This window comes from Athene noctua, chromosome 5, assembly GCF_965140245.1.
Source record: "Athene noctua chromosome 5, bAthNoc1.hap1.1, whole genome shotgun sequence".
Classification (NCBI taxonomy): domain Eukaryota; kingdom Metazoa; phylum Chordata; class Aves; order Strigiformes; family Strigidae; genus Athene; species Athene noctua.
In genome coordinates this window covers 47108826-47135161 of record NC_134041.1, presented here as the reverse complement: position 1 = coordinate 47135161, position 26336 = coordinate 47108826, and the positions used below count along the sequence as shown (strand labels likewise).

Genomic DNA, 26336 nt, shown 5'->3' with positions numbered 1-26336 from the left:
ACACAGCAAAGGTAAGGGCTAAAGAAAGCAGCTGGTTCTGGTGCAGAATCTGGTGATTGTAAGTAGTAACACTACGCAGCAAGTTTATAAAGGAAGAGTAGATAAATTTGCATTGACTTTTTAAGCAATACTGCATTAGAAACTGTTCAGAGATTTCAGGAACAAAAGGAACTACTATGATTGTTTAGAAATTAATAGTACCAATCCTCATATCAGGCTGCAGAATTTACCACAGGAAGTACTATGTAGTGAGGTATTTTTCCTTCATAAAGGACAGTGAAAGTAAACCTGATGCAAGGTCTAGAACTGCAGTAGGAAAAGAAAAAGAAAGAAAAAAAAGCGCAAATTCATCATTACATAGTGTTACATTCAAGTTTCATCAAACAGGACAAACACATAAGAAGAAATCTTTTCAAAACAAAAATTCCATTGTAAAAAGTTAACTCCACACCAAAGATAAAAGTCAGAGAGACAAAAACATTTTATTTATAAAGAATCTAATGGCATTTCATGTGTTGGAATAGAGCAATAAGAAACCTTCTTTCACCCAGTACTGTGAGGTGAGATGGAGGTGGTGCTCAGTGTGAAGAAGCAGCACAGTTACAACTGCAATTTCCTGGGATACAGAGACATACAAACATAACGCTGAGTGCTAGAAGAGTCCTACACATGCATTAGCTCCCTTGATAAATCAATGGTTATATAATGCTCTAAAGAATTCACAGGTCAGCAAAAGGAAAATTTCGTAGCTTTGCTTAAGTGTAACCGGTTAAAGACCAAGGAGCTGCAATTTAAAAAAAAAAAAAAAAAGCCACTGGAGCAGCACAAGACAAACAACTGAAGCCAGAATAATTAGGAGCATAGACCAGGAGTGTCACCTGGGTGTTCACATGTTATTATGAAGTAGTGATTACCTCTTAAATATCTTATTTCGGTCACTGTCATGGAAGACAAGAAATCTGGAGTAACCATTTTTGAAGAATACTTCCAAGGCGATCTCCTGGAAAGGTAAATCATTTACAGTGTGAAGAGCTGCAGAGCAAAGCCTAGTGCTGCAGAGTCCACCATGGCCTGTCCAGTTCTTCAGGGCTTTCCAAAAAAAAGGCCTTGACTTTGTATCAAGTGTGAAGAAGTGTAGCAAAATATGCCTAATATTCCCAATTTCTCCAACTATAGGAATGGTCCTACTGGATCGACGAGGAGTTCAAATGCTTCTCTGAAGCAAAACCAAACTCCAAATATTGGCTTCATCACCTGCCTCCTCCTGCTGCCTGTGAAGCATTTTTATCCTGAAATCTCAGTGTGATTAACAAGACACTAGTAGCATTAACTTCTAATTAGGTGAGAAAGGTAACATGGAGAGGGGATGCTAAGTAAGAGTTTCTTTTAGAAAGCAATCATACTGCTTTCTAAATGAATACTGATCTCAACAGAAACATCAAAATAATTTTTCCTGGACAGAAGCAGCAGAGGAGGAAGTGAAGTTTATGACTTTTCTCACTGAATTTTTAAATAATCAAATTTGGGAAGTTCATCCCCTTTCTTCCACAAAGTCTCCATACATTGTTATGTTGGTCATTTGCATATAATCCTAATATTTTTTCAGTGAGTGGTCATTTTTTCCCCAAAGTCAGTCAAGTAAACCTATAAATAACACATAGTGTCGGGGAACTCAGACATGAGTTTCTGTCCAAATGTGGCAGGTGTAATACAAACTGAGAAAAACACCACAATGGCAACTGCCCTTTACATGACTCACAAATGAAGTATAAAGCAGAAAGGTAATATGAGAGCAGCTATGAACAATAAACAGCTTGCAACATTTGCTCTGAAGCTCAGCTTTCCAAACCAAACCTACTCAAGTGTTGCCATTGCAAAATTGGGCTGTGTGGTTTCACAGTGCTTTGCTCTGAGCTGGGCTATGTGCATGAACAGGAGATCAGCTTTCTGAGGCCCAGTAGCTGCCTAAACAGCTGATCCACCTGTCCCACAGGATAAACACAAGGAATCAGTTTTCTTCTTCCGCAATACTTTTTCAAAGCAGTTTGTGGTATGGAATCCCAGTGCAAGAATTTGAGAGCCTTATATAGGTACCTGAGTTTTCAGTTCATTAACTGAAACAAAGCAAAAATAAACAAAAAAAACCTAAAAAACCCACAACCAAAAAACCACAGAAAGCCCTCAAACCAACAAGCTCCATCCTTTGCCCCAGGCCCATTCAAAGACTGTTTTTACTCATCTCCATTTTTCACTTTGAGTCACACAAAATATTTCCATTTCACATGTTTAAAAAAATCCATGCATACAGACATGTGAATATATGAGAAGGTGACAAGATTCCACTGGCAACTTTGATGTTATTCACAAAGCAGAAGAGGTGACAGTTCTGTTGCTCAGGTTACTCACCAGTGATGTAAGAAAATAAGCTTCATACAGTTACTCAGAGTAAGACTTAACTTTCCTGTACATGCTTGGAGAGTGACCTAACCACTGGTATATGCTATATCCTGAAGCAAGTCTCACCTACTAAAACTGTCCATTTTGCAGAGATAATTAAAGATAAAATAAACCAGGACTGAGCCACGGATGAGTGCCATCCTACATAAGATAATTATTAGCCCCATTTTCTTCAACTTTTGAATTTTCCAAATGACTTCTTAATTCTCTGTTGAATCTCAAACTTCTAAAAATGGATTCAAAATAACACGTAACTAGTTATGACTGCTTCAGAATTCCATATTTTTGTCAAATAAAATTTGTAAATTACTCTTTGGACTGTACCAAACCCCTCTAGAACAAGTACAGGCTCTGGTGCTGCAAGGAGCTCTAGCTACAACTCTTCTCTGATCCTCATCACAGGATCATCTAAACCAGACAAAACTAAAAGGCTACCAGGCCACTGATGATGAGTAGCTTCTGGGTAGTGCGACTGAAGGAACAGAGGATTCAAATCTCTGCTCCGACTTAGGATTCATTTACTGACTCACATGCACAACTTGAAAGTTATTTCAAGAGGCTCGGGGTAAGCATATTACACATACCCATAATGCACTGATGTCCAAAACTCCTTAAGTCTGTGGGAGCTGAATATTACTGAGCGTCAGACACTTACTGGAAGCTTCCATCAAAACACAGGAAATTGACTTCAAGTCTTATTTTCAAAAACACTGAGATAAACCGTGAAGAACATTGTTAACCTAACAACTAATAAGCCAAACACTCCAGTGAGAGTGCTTAAACACACTGGTGAATATGGGGAGGAGTTTGTGTAACCAAAGGCTAATGAAGCAATTATGGGAGCAAAAGCATTTTGGGACTCAAGCAAAGCAACCTCAGCAGTCTGAGTAAAAATTGTTCAAGTAGTTTCCAGTCACATGTCATTATAGCTCTTGCAGCTTTCCCTCAAATGACCAAGTATGTTAGTTCCTACCTGCAGAAGAAAGCGCATCAGATGAATCTCTTTTATATCATTATATGAATAACGGGAACACTTCTGGTCTCCCACAGCATGATCTTTATGACATAAATTAAAAATGAATGGATCACTGATGCTAGAAAAGAAAAAAAAATAAACTTGAATCAAAAAGACCAGGAGAGACCTCACAAACATCCAAGGCCTCCCTAAAGAAGAATAAAAATACTAAGAGACAGCAAGTTTAACAGTCATACATGAATTGAAAACAAAGCTAAATACTGAAGGCAGATTTTATACCAGTTCCCAAAGCTTGTGGAGGCTAAGGGTAGGTTTGGAATTATTTCAATGCATACAAATAGGTAGATAAAAATATTTTGCACACACTGAATTCTGAGAAGCAACAGAAGGAGCTAGATGAGAGGACCTAAAAGCCTGGGTCAAGGGCAAGCATTATAAGGACACACAGCTGCTATACTCAGCAATTCATTTGAACTAATAATTAAGTAATTAATTCATTATTACTTTAGTTATGTACATGTTCTGCAATTGCTATCTACAGCCTTGCCCATAGCAAATCCCTTAGAAAAACAACCTAAGCTTTTATTGGACCCAGTCCAATCAGTCCTTAAGTCACCTGATCAGATTGACTGATATTTGACTTAGTAAGAATCGGATGCAGAGCAGACAGGGAGTAAAAACAGAGTTACATACTGTCCCACTGGGCTTTGCACATGAGTACACAGTATGCGCAAAGAGCTAAGTCTAACAGACTCATTTTCAGTATTGATCAGTTTCAATAAATCATGAGTCAGAGATGATAGCAGTGTGCCAAATATTAATTACGATTCTGTCTTAGAGAAACAAACAAAAATCTTATGAGACAATGAAGCTAAAGGCTCTTCTAATGACTGTTCCATATGAATAAAAGATGGGAGCCAATCAGAAAGAAACATTAAGAACAATTTAAAAGAATTGAAAAGCAGCAATGTTTGTGTTAGACTGCCCACCACCTCCATCTCTTGGAGCTTGGAGTTCTTGTGGTACCTCCAAAGCCTGTGAATAAGCACCTATGTTAGTTACGCTAAACAATTCTGTGAACAGATGGAAAGGATGGCAAACTTCTTGCTGTGCTAATATCCCTCCTGAAATCTGCTCAAAGTCTGTGTGAATTCTAGGTATCCATATGCCAATACTGAAATTATCCAAGCAGATCTCTGGAAGGAAAGAATGACTCACCTGGACAAGCAGTGACGGGTACAGTAGACTTCTTCTAGAGGGGATAACACAAAGCACTCGCAGATGTAAAAGTGCTCTTTGCCAAAGAGCAGCACTCCTTCCAATGCTGTATGCCCCTGCACAACTGCCACAGAGCACTTGAATGTGACCTAGTATGGAAGGAAGCATAATGAAGCCAGGAGTGGGTAACACAGGTGACAGCGACAGCAGGGAGCAAGACCCAGTGATGCAGAAGGATGTATGTTTGTACCAAAACAGCTGCCATCTTGATTGGCAATTCAATAGAGATGAAGCCACAAAATCACCATATGACTGACAGGGCATGCCTCTGTGGTACTAGTAGCAGGAGGGTCTGATGCCCTTTTCTCCCAGTAAATCTGTTCCTTCGTCATCTATCTGTGTCTATATATAGCAACATCAGAACATAAAGAGCTCGCAAATATTACAGGAGTTAGCACTACAAAACTTTTTTAGACAGTAATACTTACTACACAGGCAGGGAGTTGAAGCACTGAGGAAAGAAGTGACTTACACAGCATCATACAGAAAAACAGTGGCATATAATAAATATCTGTATACAGAGACAAGTACTTTTATTTAGATCCCAGTGAAACCTATATTTGAAAAAATCCTGCAAATCGATCCCAGGGAGCAATGAGCAAGGAAAGGATCTAATACTCTAGGTATCTATCTCACCATGACCAGCTGAATCAGCATACAGGGGATTGAAATCTCAGTAACACAAAACCCCTTGCATTGGCACTTTTCCTTCCTATGTTATACAGAAGGCCAATCAAAATATATAAATCTGTGATTCTAGTTGTCTTAAAGATTTAGTTAAACATTCTTGAATAGTTTAAAAAAACCTCCCTTGGAATCCTAAGACTCACTTTCTTTTAGCTTCTCCTGAGCAAATTAACTTGGCCCTTTAAATAGAGGAATCTCTAATCCAAACACTGGGAATTTTTCAGCAAAATAGTTCTTCAGTCATATATGCCAGTTCATAGAAAGTTTTCTTGAGAATTGACCGGTTTTGATAAAGAAAAAAAAATAATCTTTTTTTCTGGAGCACTTTCTAGTGGCTGAGAGATGGTGTAGAAAGGAAACAGATCAATACAGAGACCAGAAAAGACCAACGATCCAGAAAGTTGTATGGGCTGTGGGAAACTTAAGAGGTCTGATTTTAAATCAAAGCAGTAATTCATTGCAAAGAATTTGCCTAACATTTAGAGGCATGAAGTTCCATATTTTTCTTGTCAGTTGATTTAATCTTCTACATATACTCAGCTCCAAAAGAGCAGTCCACTGGTTAGCGCAACCAACTGGGAGGATCAAGGTCAACTCACTGCTGTGCCCAGTTTGGACCAGAAGTTTGAACCAGTATCTCCTACATTCCTAGGGAAGGGGCAAGAACTAATCATCAGCCTATTAGCCCAGAGTTAGATGAAGCACCCTCTATTTGCAAAAATCCCTTCAAACATTTACACTGCAACAAAACATTAATGGTCCCAAAAAACTTAAAACACTAATACTACCTTATACACTAAGAAAACTGCTCACTGCAGAGCTCCCCCTGTAAATTGATATAATCGTGAACTACATACAATCCAGAAATCAGTGTAAAATTTTGCAAGCTGAGTCCATCTGAAACTGCAAGGACCAGAGTGCTGCATACAGAGGGATTAAATCTGAGAGGTATTTACATAAGAGAAATTCGATGGTTCAGAAATATAGGGCTATGTTCTTCAGAAAACTGATTGACATGTATGAGAAGTATTGAAAAGCCTGGGTTTCTCTTAACATTTCAGTGACCTTACTACTACCAAACTTCGTAAGAACAAATGTCCTATATTATTTTTCCTGCATGCAAAAATGACCCAGAAATAGCACTGGTTCTACTACAGCATATAAAGTCTACACGATGATATGTAGAGCAGGTATGGTTCTCCTTTGCTTTCTGCTGTTGTTCCTATCTCACTATTTCTGGAACCAAATTTACAACCTTCCTTGTCTCCATTCCAAAATACACAAAGTCTAACTCAGGTCAGCTGAAACAGAGCTGCACTGCTACACAAGATTTCAGTCTTGGATGCCAGCATAACATAAATAATAAATTAATAAATAATTGCAATAAAATCTTGTTACTACTTTTTTTTTTTTTTTTTTTTTTAACCAGCAAAATGGGGGGGTTTCATTTTTAAATCACTTAGTGGGCACAGAAGGTTACTTTCAATCTGGGTTTAAAAAAAAACCAACAACCCTGGAAAATTTCTGTGGGTAATTTCTGATGAAAATCCCTTCAACTCTTTCTCTTTCCCCTCTAAATTATTTCTAAGAGGAAGACAGCATTTTTCCATCATCTCTTCTGCAGATCCCAGAGGAATGCCTGTCTCTGCAGGGATATGCCAACCACAGAACTCTCTGAACTGGAGTGCCTGCGTATGTGTGTGCCATTATGTGGTTAGAGGCATGTATGCTTGCACTGAGAATACTGAGGAATTCTGCTCACATTAGTGAACCACAGGGTTTCCTGAAGTAATTAAATAGCAGAAAGATTGCTTCTTCCCAAAAGGAAGGTAACTGAATATTGAAACATTAGGCAGTTGTGTAAAATAGCTAAATGGACACAAAGTTGAAATCCAGACTTCTAAGAAATCCACCTCAGCAAACCCAGCCCATATGCCAGAGATCATGTGTGTGGTGTTGGGAGGCACGTGGATTGTGAAGGGGGCCTGCTCATGATCACTAATACGGTTTGGCACAAATCACTTTGTTACTCCACTTAAGGCAGGACCAGAGCGTATTAGCAGGCCTTGAGAGGGAAGAGAGCATGCACCTCTCTCAAACCTTACGCTCTAAGCCCCAGTACACCCTGTCTTCTGTACAACCCAACAAATAACAGTCACCAGTGCCAAATTCATATAATCAATTTTATGTTATCACCCTCAACAGAACTAAATATATCTGCACCATTAGAAGTACTAGAGCCCTTGGGCTGAATCAGTTGTTCTCATTTGGAGAATGGGGCTCATTTTATTTCAGGTGAGTAATAAAGATCTGACAAAGAGGTGTACTAGAGAACCCCCACCAGGACGACAGTCTTGTGCCTACGGTCTTGCATTGAAACACCAAGCAGCCTGAAATTATCATAAACAAAAACTTTCCTTTTCTGTCAGAACAGAATCCAGTTCACTAGCCACTAAAATCATTAATCAATGAAGCAAACATGACATAAAATAATTACCTTCTAAGGTATTGCCCAAAGCCCTGAATCTCTCAATTGTTCATTCAGATGTGTGAGGGAATTAAAGCTAAAGGTGTGGTGTTTATTTTTTCTTGTTTTTCAGAAAAGCTATTTGTAAATGTTCCAGTTGCATTTAACCAAGTAGCCATAAAAGCATATCTGCTCTGGAGCTCAAGAGCCAGACTTCCAAAGCAATTACATGACTGAAGATGCAAACAGTCTTTACATAGTTTTCAAAAACCCTGGAGGAGGTTAGCCATCTATTCCTGCAGACTCTAGTGTGTTAGCATGGCCTCTCAGGGAAAAATACAATGCAAGGAAATTGAAGTCACAAAACCATGTCATGGGAACATGGGAAACTTGCCCACACCACACAATCTCCTAAGCACAGCATTTTTATAGAAGAACAACAAAAGAATGGCTACTCCAAGTCAGTTCAGAGGTCCATCTAAACTATCCTACATATTAGTAACAGAAGCTTATGGAAAGAGTATAAGAAACATGATAGGTATGGAGTGATTCTTGATCTTCATATACCTTCTCAGCAACCAGTGGCTTAGTGACTTCCTGAAGACCCTTTCTCCTCCTCATTGTCACATTTCATGTTTCTATATAAATGCTCACAGATGTCTCTAATCACTTGCTCAGTAAAAGCTACAAAAACTCTGCATGATACACATAAAAGCAACACATTCAGGTTTCTGAATCACTCTATCAGGAATCAGAGATGAAACCTGTAGTTATATAGTCTTTCTGCCCTTTTTGATGTATATTGAAGCATCCCAGGCTGCATCAGCTACAAAAGACCTGTTAGTAAAGTAGGGTCAATGTTATTTAGGGCCACAGAGTTTAAAATGACTAGGAGTACATGACATCAAATACACGGCTTTCACAATTTTTGCTAGGGAAACAGATACATGTTATCACGGTAAGCGAGAGCAATACAAGTCCACCTCTCTGCCACTCACAAGACCTTTCCTGCAATGATTGTTAGTTTACTTGTTGTTGAAGTCTCATCTTACTTTGAAAGCATCACACATGTGTCTCATTAATCACAATTTAAGAATATGTGACAGGTTGCTTCACTCTCTCCAGCTGCTCAATGACCAAAGGAAACTAAATCTGCTTGACCTAGTCTTTAGTGGTAGGGGCTCTAGGCTCAAGTTTGGTCACATCTGAACTGTTATAAACATTAGATCAAATTTCTTCTGCTCAGACTTGAGTGAAGCCATTGCAATCACTAGAAAGAAAGCCTTGTGGTCACAACTCTTCTTTAGAAGATCCAGGACACATTCCTTTTTTGCAGGCAGCTTCCACTAACCCTCCCTCCCTTACTCAAATGGAGCAAAAACCCCATGTGGAAGGTGCTTCTTCTGTGTGCGCTTTTCAGGTTTTAACTTCTCAAATGCTGCAAGGAAAGAATATCAGGTATTTGGGAGAAAGAGGGGGTGGCAGGAGAAGGTTCTTGGCTTGTATATGATTGTGGGCACTGGGACTGCTCTTTGTCCTTGCTTTCAGTGATGAAACGGTTGGACTAGATGATCTTCAAGGTCCTTTCCAACCTAGTTGATTCTGTGAAAGTTGCCATCTGTTCTGACCCATCACCAGTCTGAGAGGCTGATGATAGCATCTGGAAGACACTTCTAATAGGATTGTGCTCATACCTCTTGCACACTGGAGTCTCACTCCAGACTCCTCTTAAACAGAAAATGCTGCCAAAAACTAATATGAGACCTTAAATTTCCCCTTAGGTCAGTTCACTTAGGTTCATGCCCTTCCTGCTGGTCTCATGAGTCTCTCAGGAATAACCACAGCAAAGTCTGCCTGTTTCTTTTTCCACAGCTTCGTTCTACAGAAAGTACCTCTTAGGGGATCATCTGTGCTTGCTTGAGGCAGCAGTCAGGGCCACGGGGTTTGTCAGGAACTCTGCAGAGCTCCAGGGAGGAGCAGCTACAGCCTTACAGCTGAAAAATGTTTTTCATCAAGGTGAACACTAAAAAAACCCAACACAGAAGCAGATACTAGGAGGTATCTATGGAGCACGAAGTAATATGGTGAAGGAGCATATACAGAAGAGCAGAGATCTGGCTAAAGGTGCTCTGGGGGTTTTTTTGTGACACTTACATCATGAGTCAGACCCTGTCCTTTGCACCTAGAAGCAAAGTTGTTCACTGAACTGCGGTAAGGGTAGAGGAACATGGGAAAGGGGCTCCCAGCAGCCTCTACCACAGCAGAAACCCAGATAGTGCAAGTCAGAGCAGTAATCATCTGCAACACCTTTCTTTCTTCAGACACTCCCATCTCAATACAGGCAGAGTTTCACACTGAAAACCCTTATTACTGTTTAGCACTCCTTCCCACGGTGGGGTAGCCATTAAAAGCTCTGCTCCTGAAGCAGGGAGGGAAAAGGAGAAACTTAGGCACAGAAAAGGGAAATGGCTTGTGCTAAGGACCTGGCTTCCCAGTCCTCTGCTTTAACCACAACAGCTAGACCCTGTTCCCACTGTTCGTCAGCACATGTAAAGTTCTTTACTGCTGCATCATCACACTGGGATGAAGTGTAACAGTGCTCCCATGAAAACAGTCTGCCTTGGTTTGCATTTTGCTCCCTACAGCTTCCTGAAGAGGGGAAGCAGAGTGGAGGTACTGATCTCTTCTCCCTGGTATCCAGTGATAGCACACATGGGAATGGTTCAAAGCTGAGCCAGAGGAGGTTTAGACTGGACATGAGGAAGCATTTTTTTACCAAGAAGGTCATCAAACACTAGAACAGGCTTCCTAGAGAGGTGGTCACTGCACCAAGCTCATCAGTGTTTAAGAGACATTTGGTCAATGCCCTTAATAACATGCTTAGATTTTGGTCAGCCTTGAAGTGGTCAGGCAGTTGGACTTGATGATCACTGTAAGTCCCTTCCAACTGAAATTATTCTACTCTGTTCATAGCTGCAAGGTATGTGCAATGCCCCTAAAAACACTGGCTCCACCAAGTGGATGCAGAGCTGCTGCTGCCAGTCCTAGATGATGAACAGCTGCTCCATCTTTCAATTGAGGCTGTTCTTTAATCAGCTCCTTTCTCCCAACCATGGATCCCACTCCCTCTGATTTATGCTAGTCCCTTCTATTATTGTTTTTTGCATCTTCTGTGTTCCCTCCAGCCCCTCCTTCAAGGAAAGGCATTGTGCCCAGATTTCTGCTAGGCCATGTCCTCTTGTTAACCAGATTCATTACCCCAGCTGCTTGGATTTCATACTGTCTTGAATGACTTGCTGGCAAACAGAGGTTTACTTTTCTCAAAAATTCAGAATTTCTACACCAAAACCATTCCCCAAGCCTTCCAACACTTTCTTCAACTATTAGGTGTTAACTGCACATTAACAACCTGTCAGGACTACTTTAGACTTGTAAAGATCAGGGAGGCAATCTTGCAGTTGGGGGGTCAGTTTGTGTATATAGGAATCCAATCTCCCTGTCTGCTGGTAAACCAGGGTTATTTAAACGGTTGGCTCTCGCTTTTCATAGGCAAATTGATAGATCAGGATAGGTTCCTATTTGCATTTCTCTTGCAAAATTCTGCAACAGTACATATTGTATAACATCACCCACATCACATATAACCTCTCCTCCCATGCCTATGGTGCGTACAGTTTCAGTATACTAAAGATACATGGAAAACATAATCTTCACCTGTACACACTATAACTTCAATGGAGCCTCAGCAAAATGTATAACCAAGCAGGCAGAGTATGACAATTCAGTAACTTCTGAAGGGACAGCCCTGACAGCAACAACTGTAAATCTGCTTCTGCAGTCTGATATATCAATCTATTGAATGACACACATTAACTTGCGTGCAGGAAAAAAAAAGAAACCAAACCCACTTTGTGCTTTGGGCATATACACATAGATAACTACTTTACACTTCTGTAACTACAGCACCAGTTCCAAATATTCATTAATGAGGCAACTCAATTCCCAGCCTTGAGTTCAAAGTGACATTTGTCCCAACCACACCAAGAGCAGTCCTTTTGTCCAGCTTTCACAAGTGGTCCCTGCAGGACCATCTGTAAGGAAGGATGTGATGCAACAAAATATCTCCACTACCAGACTACCATTCTCATTTAGCCTGAAAAGAACTGCCCTGACCCTTCATCCCTTGCACCCAGACGCTTAGCATGTGGGTGAGCCACAAACATCCACAACTCCTCTGAACACCCACTTACTTCTTTATGTACCTTCATAGAGCCAAAACACAAAACTCCTCCGTACCTTGCATTTTGCCACTGCATACAAGGTTTCTGTCTTTTAGATCTGCCTCTAGCAGATCACTGAAAGCTGATGAGTACTATCAGAAACTGGTGCAGATGATAGAAAGAAACAGGTAAAGAACAGCAAGGACCTTAATATAACTGGAAATGATACTACACCTAGGGTAGGGTGATTGCAGAGAAGAGACTAGGAATCTGAGCAAGGGAAATAGGATGAGAACAAGAATCCTGAAAAATGGAGGTTGCATTATGTAGGGGGGGGAGAATGGGGCAGATAGTTCAAACACAACAGGAACGTAGGGGCAGCTGAGAGGGGCAAAACAGCTGAGGGTAAAAAATCAGGAAGGAAACTGTGCTCACCACAACACAGTCTCCTTTCCAAATGCAGGGCTGGGACATATGGTGGAGATGTGTGATTGTTTTGCAACCTCCAGGACAGGCCCATATCCAGGATCATAATATATTCTTACTATCCCCTCCAGCTGCCACTTTGGCAGAGGCCATTATAAAGGCCTGAAAGGCTCTAAAGGTGCTTTCTTCAGCAGATGTCAATGCTTGCAAAATTCTGCAACTTTCAGCAATTCTGCTGTTGGCCTGCTATCTTGGGAGGTCTGATAGAGGCTTCCATTTTCAAGCTTTGGGAATGTCACACAAAATTTAAGAAAGCATTACTATGAATGCAAAGTCATATCCTCAAAAGTCAGACTGAATTCAGCCCCTTTGTATATGCATTATGTTACCATGTAACTACAGAATTAAATACTATTTTTTTCACAGAGCCTGCTCAGGATAGACATATTCTAGTGATAAATTAACACTGTGTAGGGAAGATGAGTGGCATCTACAGCATTCCTGCTAGCTGCAGAACAGAGAAGGTGCATTTTTATGTATTTACAAGGATCCTGGCTGGAAGAGACAGACTTATGGTCAAGACAACTAAGTACTACTTTGCAGGTACTGATTCTGATATACATACCTTTCACTCTGTGTACTGGTAAAGCAGAAGGGATAGTCTCATGGTAAAATCAGCAAGTGATTATGTCATTAAGGGCTATAATTGCACAGATCTGGCATTACTTTCTTGGTTTCTGGCATTTCCTAAATTCAGAGTTCTTGACACTGAAATCTGGGAAATGCACTCCTCTATGGGTAGGTTTATTGTGTAAAAAGGTGACAAAAAAAAAAGACATATCTAAAGGCTGAACTTTGCATGGTCTGGATGCTGTTCAAACACAGAGCATGACTGCTCCCTCACATTATTTGTCTCCACTGTCTAGGGGACTAACTATTCAGTAGCTTCCTTTAGCTTATAGTCAAACTATATCCACTTGTTTTCTCCTTCACAGTTCTCTCTCTTGCAGCCCAAGCAGTAAACTTATCTTGTTTAAATACTTTAAATTATTTTCACATGAATGCCTAGAAATGTTTTCTACTCTATTTTTCAAGCTAAAATATAACAAAAGACTAGATTATATTAGCATAACAATACTCCACCTGGACCCATATTCTCCTGATTTAACTTGATGCGGAACACACTCTGTCAATGCCAGTAGCATTTGATCTGCTGCTTCTGCAAAAATCCATCTCACGTACCAGAGTATGTACAGAGGTATCTATTTAATGGTAATGCAAAAAGTAGCACTGGGTGACATTATAAAACAATGACCATTTTCCAGACAAGGGCTATCCCTGTGTTCCAGAAATCAATCCAGTATCTGCCAAAGCATCACAATGACTTTTCTGTGCAGTGCAGTAGGTAAGATGGTTCCAGTCGCCTGCTTAAAGTGCAAACAGCTCACGAGGCAGCCATTTACAAGGCAGGACCGCAGCGCACTAAGTGAGCGCAGGACAGCTAATGTCACCCCCTACTGCTTTTTTTAATACTTCTGTCAGCTCGGCAACACGGTGACTGCTGCTGGAAAAAACCATGCCTGGCATTTCTGACAGCTTCCTGCGGAGTTACATGGAGAAGAGACAGACAGCCTGAAGGCTCAAAACGAGATCAGCACACAGAAAACATGCCTCACATTTTCATGCCTGTCTCCTTCTGCTGGGCAGAGACATGGGGGCGGGGGGAAAGAAGGAGGGGCAGGGAAATGAATTACGTTGTATAGACAGTGTCCCAACAGCTCTAATAGCACGAGGAAGCCATCATGTTAGAGAGCACAAATGTGACCCTTGCCACTGGCAAAGCATAAAGAAAATTCGGCGATGGTATTAGGACAAAAATAAAATAATTAGTTCTATATCTATGTATAGCTATCACAGCACTATGATGGCTGAGTTTAAATACTCCAAGTCCCACCCTTGGCTTCCACTATGGGATGCTGTCCTGGTTTCGGCTGGGATAGAATTAATTTTTCTTTTTAATAGCTAGAATAGTGCTGTATTTTGGATTCAGTACATGATTTGGTGTGAGAAGAATGTTGATCATACGCTGTTGTTTTCAGTTGTTTCTAAGAGCTCAAGGATTCTCCAACTCCCCATGTCCTGCCTGTGTGCAGATGTACAAGAAGCCAGGAGGGAACATAGGCAGAGCACTGGACCCAAATTAGCCAATGAAATATTTGATATCATATCACGTCACGCTCGATATAGAAAGGGCAGTTGGCCAGGAAGGAGGGGGTTCTTTCTCACTTTTGGGATTGCAGGTTTGGAATCTTAGCTTTTTCAGGATGCTAGCTGGGAACAGGCTGGGTATCAGTCAGTGGGTGGTGAGCAATCACATAGTGCATTACCAGTTTGTACTTTCTGTTATTGTTACTGTTTTATTTCAATTATTAAACTGTTTTTATCTCAACCTACAAGTCTCCCTTTACCCTCTGGCAGAGGAGGGTGCGTGAGCAGCTGCGTGGTGTTTGGCTGCCAGCCGGATTCAAACCACAACAGATGCTAGGCCAGCAAGGGGGATGATGCCACTGGAAGAAACAGGTACACTGCAAAAGATCAGAGAATGAGGCCAAGTCTATTCCTCATGACAAAATCTCTCACAGTCCTGAGGAAAATGGCTATGTCCAGTGTGTACTCAACATCAAGGACTTGATTTGGAGTCACCATTGTGGGGACTATGCTGAAAGAGAAGGGCAGGTTGCTGGCTTTTGAGCAAAGGTATTAAACTGAGTACACAAGACTGAAGTTAACATCCCACTAACAGTCACCTCTATTTACTCCACAGCTCATGTCCTCCCTCAGTGTTCTTGAACCTGCCTCTTACTTATGCTGGGAAGAAACCTGGGAGAAGGGCATCCAGTCCAGTATAAGAATAAAAAAGGAACAGCACTGTTTTGACTAGATGACAGATGATGGAAGTATCAAACACGAAGCAGGGAAAGTCTCTATGGACTTAGAGGGAAGAATCTGTCCAGTAAGCAGAGAAGTAAAAGGCATGTGAAGGGAGGAAGAAAACATTTTCTGGTATTCAGCAGGAAGAGATTTAAACGTCACTGAACTAGCAACCTATACAAAATTGGCATGCGCTTCTAGAGATAATAAATAAATTTGATCCAAGCACTGCTCTGAGGATGAGTAATGGCAGGGAAGCAGGACAGGAATTCTGAGTCTTATAATTTGCCGTGTCTTAGGCAAATTCAGACAATACTGTCTCACAGGTACAAGAATACCTTGGTTGCATATGCAAATTTTTTTCTGTTACTTCAAAGAGTTAATGCTAAATGTTCTTCAAGAATAAGTCTATATAGGAGTTCATACAGAGGCTGGAAAATTGTAATTGCTCTAAGGAAACAGACAGTGATGATGTTTACAGTAGCTTGAATCCACCTGAACCCCAAACTGAAGGGAACAGATAGGCCTCCACATCCAATCCACCCTCTAAAATGCCATCACCCCAGAGAAAATTTTCTAGTTCATCTTTCTTACCTTTTCACTCTCTGCAAACTCCTGCAATATAATTTGTCTCTCCACACACAGTTCCAAGAAGTCTTCTGAATGGAAACTTTCATGTAGAGCCGGGAAGAATGTGAGCTGGTTACAATCCAATCCCTTCTTATCCATCTCCCTTTCTGCTCCATTTAACATCAGCTCTCCTATATCAGTATAAAAGGATTGCAGTTTTAGTAGCAGCCGGATGACACCAAAAGCGTTCGTAATTTAGACTTTTACCCAATCTGTTCTACCTTGGGAAATAGCATTATTTATTTGCAAAAAACAGGCAAGAGGGAAGTAAAATCTATGACTGCTAAAGAAGGATGCTTAGTTCAGGGAACTAAATACAGGTAGCTGCACTCAGTCATAATTCAAACTAAATTCCCAGAATCACTGAAGATTAGGAAATCGTGAAAAACTGAAAATGGTAGTCTTTTGGTGACATGCACTGAGCCGGATCTTAAGAGAACCCAAGGAGAGACAATCCACTCATATCTTGCCCAAGCTGTGTCCCAGGTTTTGCAAATTCATGCACTGCACACAGTTACAGAAGGCATGATCAGCCTTCTTATTGGGGTAGACTGTAACCACTTTCACATAGAAACTACATAGTACTTCAATCTTGTTTGGAGTCTAGAACAATGAGCTCCACTTTCACTTGTTTGCTAAGCCTTATCACACTAAAAAGTATACAATACAGCCTGTTTTCAACAGTATACTCTAGAAGCTTAACTTGGAGCAGCCATACAGGTGGCTGAAATCCAAAGCCTTAGACTTGGCTGACATTTCCAAACTACAGTTCTTTCTCAATGTTTTATTTCCCCCCCCTCTGAAAAATTACTGACTTCTATACCATATTTAATTCCTGCCCCTCTTTTAATGTCTCATATAACAGGAAACCTGGCCTTGGAAAATGAAAAATGTTCACATAATGATCATATTTTGAAAAATGTGGTTCTATTTTGAATGCTGAACAACAGTTTGACATGTTAATATTCTTGATGATTTCCTTCCACTTTCCGTTATTTTGTCCACGTTTCTGGAAAGCTACAATTCCTATCGCCATTTCTCTGAGCCATCCATCACCTGGTTTTAAACGGTATTTAAGAGGTAGAATTTGAGTGTCTACTAAAAACAGGGGGAAAGTCTACAATATTCCTTTGGTGTTTAAGCAATTGGGAGCTTTCCAGGTGCACAAGAATGCCCAAAGCTTTCATTTCAAGATAGCTTTCTTGCTTTCAGATCTGTCCTGTAGCAAGAAGAGAGCAAAAAATTCCGAAGACAGTTTATACACCAACTATAGCAATTGTATCAGTCTTTTCCCAGATGTTACAGTGACTTTTTAGCCCAGAGCACTGACAGTAAGTTTTTTCACTAGGTGAATTTCTGACCTGGACTTCCATACACTAACTCCAATTTTCTTTGGTTGTTTGTGCCCACCCTCTTGATGATGTAATTTACCCCTGAAAGGTTACCTGGATTCACTTCAGCAAGGGGGGACGTTTCATTTCTGTTTGTTAGGAGAACCTGAAAAGAAACTAGGTATGAATGAAGTGGAATATGCGGACAGGTAGACATAACTCAGAACCTTGTTGCAGAGAAAAACACAGATTTAGAACTATGTTGCAAATAAATGCCTTGGAAATTCAAAGAAACTAATTTGAAAGGACCCAAAGGAACAATAACATGTAGAAACAAATGTCCACAATTAAACAAAAAGACTATTGTCTTTTCAAAGATGACCCTTCATGAAGCCAGTTATAGGATAAAAAACATACCACCCAATCTACAGAAAACTGCCAGAATCCAAGCTTCACATAAAAGCTGAAAATGTCCTAGAGATGGAAACTTCCTGATATACTAAAGTGGTTCAGCTCCTGATTGATGGGATTTGGAATTAGACACTATAGAGACAGTATTAAATACCCCACATACACAGTTCAATGGTTCAAACCATTCCAATTCCCCTTTTGATCATCCAGCAGTTCTAGCAGCCCTAATAACAACTAATAAGCATTAAGACTAACAGGACAGTGCAGCCTTCTCACTGGACTTTGTTGCATACATTGGGAAGCCCTATACCCATGAGATATTACAGGCAGAAAAATATGGCCATACATATGAGATATACTCTCATCTGCCTGGGGACATCTTATACCAAAAAAGAGGGAAAATCATTCTGTTGCTGCTATACACATTGCAGACCCTCTTACTCGCTCAAAACTAAACCCATTCAGTGGGTTGTCCATGCATGGCACAGCATACTGATGAATCAGGTGATGAGAACCAGAGGAAAGAGGTGAATATATAGTCACCAGCAACTGTTACAGAAATAGTGCACCTCCTGCAAAAGCTTTCTACCTCACTCTTCATTCGCATTGTTGCTGCTCGGGTGTTCACATGTTGAATCCTCCTCCTCATTCGTGAAGGCCCTTCATAACAATCATGAATGCATCGTGGCTCTGAGGATTGTGATGCATCTCTCCATGGGCCCCTTCTGTAGAAAAGCTGCTCCTCAAGTATCATCCAGTCCTTGGCTGCTTTGTTGTAACCACACTGGAGCATCTGTGGAACAGAAGCATTGTGAGCCACCCTTTGCACACTTTTCTCCTCCCATCCAGCAGTGGCACTACCCCAGTGATTCAGAGGGATCTACCCAACCTACCAGATGAGGCAGAGAGAGCACAGCAGACCCAGCAAACACAGGTCCAGCTGACCACTGAAAGCATGCTGTGGGAGATGCAACTAGTCAAACTAAGATACAGGGGAAAATGTAAGCATGTTGCAAACTTCAACCTCCTTGAAAATGGCTGCTTTCATTAGATTTCCAACACAAAAGTAGTGAGCCAGGAGAACAGCATCACAGAGGCTTTATTCACTGCTGGGTTTTTTGGCAAATGTTTGTGTCAAATGGCAACACCCGTGCTTGCTAGGAACAGAGTCTGAAAGTCTCAGTCAGAAATGTACTGTGCTCTCTTCAAGCTTGGCATAAATTTAATTATTTCTACTTAGGAGGTGTGTGCAGGGAGTTGGGAGGCACTAAAATATGAATTTAAAGGAGAGAAGAGGTGAGAATTCCAAAGAATGAAAAGCTTCTTGGTCTCTAATGACCAATCCTGAAACAGAAACATACCTGTGAGATTTTACTGCCTATGAGCTTGAGACATCTTGAGAAGTTTTACTGGCTGCTAAGAAAAAGAGGTCAGAGTCCTTTCATTTTTGCTACTGTGAGAAAGGAATAATTCATTTAAACAAAATAAAAAAGGCTGCTGAAGATAAAGTGAGGAATCTGGTGAGTGATGCTGTATCACATTTCAGCAGTTGATGTCAGGAATGGAGTATTGACTCATCAACTCTCAGCATTTCTTCGGGCATACTACTCATCTCACTTCTGAAATGTCTGATTTCTCAAGGTAGTCCAAGAGCATCCTTTCAACAGAAAGCTGTTGCATAATATTCTTGTTCTTTACCTGTATGTGGTTCTTGTACAGTGAGGCATAGAGCTCCTGTCCAGCTCTTCGGTGTTGTTCCATACATGACACAAATCCCTAGAACAAATATCAAAACACATTACACCAAGCTGCTTCAGGTGTAAACTCTGTGAGGGGCAGAAGCTGACATTAGTTGCTCTGTCTTTTACAAGAATAATTAGGAAATATATCCAGTGTCTGCAAGTTTGACAGCTCTCCAGACAGTATAGTCATGAGGCAATCATCTGAGAGCAAGCTGCACAATTACACCAGGAAGATAGACACATTCATGACCTTAACAAGGATCATTAGTGGAACTACTCAGAAGAAAACAGCTAATACAATTTAAGGCTCCTCCTTTCGGAGCTGAGTTAGCACTACAAGTAGCATAAAAGACAATTATCTGTGTGTTGTAGAGACCATGACAGAGGTAAGGATCCGTAAGGATACACCTGCTCCTTGCTGCATAAAGTGCAAACACAGGAATGGTCCATGTCTCCTTTTTGGAGACAGCAAACCAACTGTTCCTAGAAACATTTTTGAGATTTAGGAGCCTAAGCCCTCTGGTAACAAGTGAATTGGAGTATAAATACACTATTTAATGGGATTGCAATACAAAGATGGCTGAGCTAGCTCTAGAACTGGAAATTTGCAGAGCTGTGCTAATGCAATATGACACCCACAATAACTGCCTTTGCTCCACTACACACCACAGACATGCCCTAAACCCCCATGCTACTCAGTTATTTCTGGAAATACACGTTTTCCAAATGTCTGATATCCAAATAAACCATAAACACCTATTCCATGTGCCAGCCAAATGTGTAGGAAAGATGCAGTCTTACTTGAACATGTTTTTTGAAGTCAAAATAAGATTGCTTGTCCTTTCTTGGAATTCACAAAAGGAAGACTAAAGCCATGAAAGTGGGAAAAAAAAAAAAAAAAAGAACCAAAGTGGCTAATCATTAACTGCATTATAGAAAGCAGCAGAAAGCAGCAAAAGTATCTATCTGTTCCTTTGATAAATTCCTGAGGATTAGAGGTGGCAGAGAAGGCAGAAGCTGCTCAGAGATTATACAGGAGAGGTTAGAGTGACCTCAGTGCCATTTGAAGGCTCTTATGCCCACCTGAGCTACCGTGATAAAGGTAAGATTGCTGTGAGTCACAGCATGAAGCTAAACTGGCTGTGAAAGTCCCAGCCTCTCACTACCTAAAGCCATGGATCAGATGGGTAACTTTTAAATGCATGGACTCTGTACCACGCTGGCAGTGATTCCTCACAGCAAACTGTCTAGCTGCTGCTTACACTGTGCTATAATTAAGTTAACACACAAGGTCTATGTGGTGCGCCGATTACTGCTGGCTGCCAGCCAGGTCTGCACCCCTGCTGCGAAGTCACATTTATTGGTGTTTCCCTGCAGGAAGCTCCTGTTTTACACTGATGAAAGTCATTACATTTTTGTTTGTTTAAAGCATCATTAAACCTGTAATCACAGTTGTGGCCTCACAAAACTATTCCATAATTCATATAAAACTCCCATAAAGGCTGACCTAGAAAGCAACAGCATCTCTGTTCTGTTCAGCTGGGCTCTGTACAGGAGAAGATCTGAGATCTCAGGCTCTATGCGGACATAGAGTAAAAGACATTCAGAATAGACAACCAATTCCTCCAAGTATTAACAACCATTCCAGATATCCACAGGCTATTCAAGTTAAGTCAGTGCTCTGCTGACAGCTGTTTCAAAGTTGCTCATACTCTGTATTTCACTCATGGTTACCAATCAGACCCCTAAGGTCAAAGCCCACGTTGCAAAGACTCTCACAGACTTCACTGACCGAGGTTCTAGCCTTCGAAACTTATGAAGGGTCCTAAGAAGGAAAAATTCTGCTAGCCATGTCCAGTGAACTGAAGACTAACCACTTTGTCTTCCAAATGAGCTATAACTAGCCATCTTCAACCAGATGAACATGTCCCTCATGATCATCCCCACAGGAAATCCATCTGGTTGTAAAATGAAATGAACAGTTAACAAAATTGAAAACTGAAAACAAACCAAACCAAACTAACAAACAAAAACAGAACCTGAAAAAGATATCCAATAAACATGGAGAATATGGATCAGGCTATTATTTAAGTGTTCAGTCAGAACAATTGCACTGTAATGCTTAATGAACAACTAGTGCAAACAAGTTGCTAACAAATAAACAATTTCCATTAAAAATTGTAGGTGGTTAACTTTTAAAATGGCAAATCTTTATGCAGTAGTTTAAATACAATAGTGCCACAGTGTACTATCTATCTTGAACAAAAACAATATGCCAGCTTTGATAATTGTTAATATTGTGTAAGAGAATATAAGGTTTGAGTTTCATATACAGAAAAGCAGGTGTAAATGCAAGAAACATGACCTGCATTCTAGGGAAGAGCAGACCAAGAGGCCATATTGATCCATCCTAAAAATCTGAGTATGATACCATGCATTAAGTCTTTATTTTATACAGACTTCCCTACTTTGCAGTCTAGACAATCACATTCTCAGTAGAATCAGGTAATTTTTGCTGCCTCAGATTCCCCAGCCAATATTTAGAGCTTGAAAAGGTGATGGAATTTACAAGCTATTTCCTTATTAAAAAAACAAAAAACAAAAAACAAAAAACCACAGAATAAAAAAAACTTTTCTCCTCCTGCTGCATCAAGACCTCATGCAAATAGCAGAGAAAATGATTAGTATTGGAGAAAGGTAAAACCAGCAAGGAGAAAAATGCTGGCAAACAGAGAAATTAACATGCAAAAAAACCCGCAGAGAGTGGATTTTCCATAATTTCTTTCAAGAAATAAAGAAATTGAAAGGTTGCTTGTAATAAGAAATGGTTGAAAATAAAAAAAAAAAAAAGAAAAAAATTGTTGAGGTGTGACTTCTAAGTTAACAATTCTCTACTGAGCGCTGGAATGTTTTATGTCTGTGGGGTTTTTTATTATTTTTATTTATATATATATATATATATATCACTTAACACTCCTGCACCCCATAAACATTCAGGCTTGCCATAATAAACTCATATTGCATGATACAGACACCACATATGCTACAGTTCTTTCCTAAAGAAACATTACGTCACTGGAGCTCTGCACTTTGAAGCTTTCATTGGGGAATTAAAGGCTATGTGTTGTATTACAGAACACACATGCACACAACAGTATGTGCCAAAAGTCTTAATAAATAAAAATAAACTTCAAGACAAAATAATTTTAGACTTAGAAAAGAGCCAAAAGGTAAGCCCAAATATCCAGATCCCTTACCGTGCCAAGTGAATAGTCCCATGGATGACAGCGACACTACCCACATACTTGTTTTGAAGCATGTGTTTCAGTCATCTGTTGGTGAGGACTAGAAGTAGTGACATTAGTCTGTTACTTTAGCTCTTCTGAGCAAAATTAATATTATAAGTACACACAGTAAGAGCGTTCTTATAGCATCGCAGCTATTAGAAAAGTATCTACTCTAGTACAGTACTTTTCACCAGTACATCTCAGAGGTCTTTATGAAAGAGGTCAAAGTCTTTAGCTTACAGATGGGGAAACAAGACAAGTGAGTTTCTGGAACACCCTTCCCCTATGACTTGGTTGTGGGGGAAGGAGGGTTGGTGGTGTGGCAAACCCAACCTAAATTAATTGGAAACAGCCCAGTTAAGTCCACAAAGAGGATGTGTATAGTGACAGCATGCAGTAGCGGAAAGGGGAAACAATTTTACGAACCGGTTTGGAAATCCCTTCTACTCTTTTGTGCCCAGTGCCAGACTGTGTTCTAATATAGCTGAGTTACCAGATACTAGATCTTATATCACAGGAAAAGTCTGCATACCTTATTCCTCTAACCTGGGATTTCACAGTTCTACATGGAAGGTTTTTTATCTAATTACAGCTATTCAAACCATCATTGGGTTTTTAGAAAGTATTCCATGGGCTTAGAAAAGCAGAACAGCAGGTACAGAGCAATTAGGGACACAACAAAGTGCATGTAAATAGCATATGTGGCAGTGGCAAAGAGTTTGTGAATGGCAGAAACAGATTTCATGACCCTGATTCAAGAAATCACTGTGTTTCAGGATGTGTTTAGGCATATACTTCACAACTGCTACTGTTGTCTGCTACAGAAGTAGGGCAGATTTGCCTTTAATCCAAGCATTTAAAATAAAAACATACAGATAATATATATACACAGCACTTTGACCTTAATAGTGACAATTACACATGTTTAAAACCTCTATGGGTGATGACGGCAAAAGGGGGAAACAGGAAATTAGCATCATTAGAATGAGAAAAATTACATGAAACTAACGTGATATACTCTTCCTATCTTGACTCAAACAGAAAAGCTGCATTTTTGATGAAAGAACACTAAGGAAATGTCATTTTATAAGGAGTAAATTATTCAGTTTTACTTAAGTATGTATCTCCCTCCCAACAGCTCAATATTAAATGGCATCCACCTGTGGTGCAGCACTGCTCCTTTTGACAGCCCCGTATCCCAGCTCTGTCCTCTGGACAGCATGCCCAAACCAGCATAGATCTCTTGTCACTGATGATGTGACTTAGGAAGGAGGCACTTTCTCACAGAAGTGAGTAATTTTTGCAGTCACCATCAAAACCCAATAGTCTTTTTAATGGAAAATTCCTGAACCGCTATGACTTAAAGAGCCAGACTGTCAGCAGTTAAGTTTTGAGCCTAAATACTGTTGAGGTGTGAAAACTATCTTCTTGTATTCACTTCAGTTCTCATGCTCCTCCTTTTTCCACTCATCTAACCAGAATTTCCTCTCCTGACATGCACAATTAAAGCCCAAAACTTCTGGTCCTTTCCAGCTAAATCACAGAGAGTAAATCAATCCCTTCTTCATCAGCCTCAGAAGCAGAGGATAGGCTTACAGTCAGCAGGGCAATTTTACAGAGAAGAATCCAAGTGTTACAGTAAATTACTAAATCTGGGTGAAGTCTCCAGATCACCAGCCAAGGATGATACAGGGACAAAGTGCATAACATCTCCAAGTCTACTACTGCTACTAAATCTAGTATAGTGAATCAGAGACCACGTACACTGCTACTCTGTGCAAACAATAAGCTACTCATCTTGTGACCAGACTACTTTACAAGTAATTGGCTATGCACTAGGAAGAGAGTAGGTTCATTTCATAAGAGGTGAAATTGTTTCATTAGTCACCAGGTAACAAGCATTAAGCTAAGGCAGATAATGTTTTCCTTAGCAGATTAAAGAGCAGTTTAATCCTAGTCTTTTTGCATACACTCTCCACACTGAGCGTTGTTTGCAGCCTCTTTTGAATCACAAAATTGTTATTGCCATGTGGATTTTATTGTTGCTTTGCCAAAATTCATTTAGCTTTTCAGCAGACTGTAGTTCCAGCAGTTAAGTGTTGCATAGAAGCTTCGTGCCTCCACCCACTAGGAGGTTAATGCACAGTGCCAACTGCTCCTAAGGATCATGGATGGATTCCTGGCATCGCCAGTTGGCTGGGGAATAGCAAACTTAATGAGAAAAACCTCCATATTTTAGTGCATCATAAATGTCCCCACACACAGGGGTGGGTTTCAAGAGGATAAACCCAAAGTTTGGTGTACATGTGATCAGACTTCCACACTGTATTTATCAGCTAAACTCAGAAGCGGCTCTACTTCTATAGCAACTGTGTATATGTGTATCTTTGTACGTGTGCATATACACACATATTCATTAAACAGAGAACAGATAACTCATTTCCTAATAGCAAAAACCCCACAGTGGGAGGGGAGACATATTTGTTCTTTAATCCTATCTCTGAGAATGACTTCTGTGACCTTGCAGTAATTCACCCAACCTCCTGAGGGCTTGGTTTCCATCCTCGGTTACAGCATAGGTATTACCTTTTAACTTTAGTGAAAGGTGAAGGTCAGACTGGCATTATGGGGAATAGCCATGGGGTCTTTTCTTGCCTTCACTTTTCTTATTCATCATTTTCCTTTTTCTATTTAAAATGGTGATTTTATATGAAGTCCTATAGGTGCATATAACTTAGTGCATATAGGTGCATATGCTTTATTACATAGTATCTAAATACATGTATCTGAAAGCTTCATGCACTGGCATTATCTGATTACATTTGAATTGTGGTTTTTATTTAAGAAAAATGCGCACATCTAATCTTTAGCTGACAAAAGAATTATGTAAATATTAGCATATGCTTAGTGCTCGGAGTGGAGAATACAAAGAAACATCTCTTCCCTGACCCCTAAAATGATCAGTTTGCCTAAAATGACATGCATTTAAAGGTGACAAGTTCACTTCTGGAGTTTTTTTAGTGCCTGTAGAACAATCCTAAACTCTAGAGGCTACTCTGCAGCAGAAAGCATGAATGGAACACAGATAGGCACAACCAAGATCTATTTTTAATTTGGCTAACAAGGATGAGAAAAACAAGAAATGAATGGTCACAGACTTCAGCACAGGTTAGCAACCTATACGCTCATTTAGGAGAAACATTTACATTCATCTGGTAGAAATTTCTAGAACCTCCCCTGATCTCCTGTTCTCTACTTACACATACCCCAACCCAGTTCACACTCAGCTATTTTCAGTTCCTGCTGCCTGATAGACACTCATACTTAATTTTCTGGACACCCAGACTTCTATGTGCATTTTATACTGCTCTCTGCATGAGATGAGTCACCATATATAAACTCTTAACTTGTTGATAAGCAAATTTGCTCATAATTCTTCTCCTTATAAAGATTTCTAATAATACGCAGAATAATTGAAAAAATGCATTATTTA

General features: G+C 40.2%; 1 protein-coding gene across 2 annotated transcripts in view; it reads right to left on the bottom strand.

The window, feature by feature from the left end:
- Window positions 1-26336, bottom strand: part of WDFY4 (WDFY family member 4) — a 145414-nt gene that overhangs the window by 47256 nt on the left and 71822 nt on the right. For both annotated transcript variants that reach the window (XM_074908354.1, XM_074908353.1), the window contains exons 40-46: window positions 19513-19590; window positions 18404-18607; window positions 17518-17569; window positions 16037-16203; window positions 4652-4800; window positions 3431-3551; window positions 915-1000 (exon numbers count right to left, since the gene is read on the bottom strand). In XM_074908354.1, the coding sequence (XP_074764455.1) occupies window positions 915-1000; window positions 3431-3551; window positions 4652-4800; window positions 16037-16203; window positions 17518-17569; window positions 18404-18607; window positions 19513-19590 (857 nt within the window). The remainder of the gene's footprint in view (window positions 1-914; window positions 1001-3430; window positions 3552-4651; window positions 4801-16036; window positions 16204-17517; window positions 17570-18403; window positions 18608-19512; window positions 19591-26336) is intronic.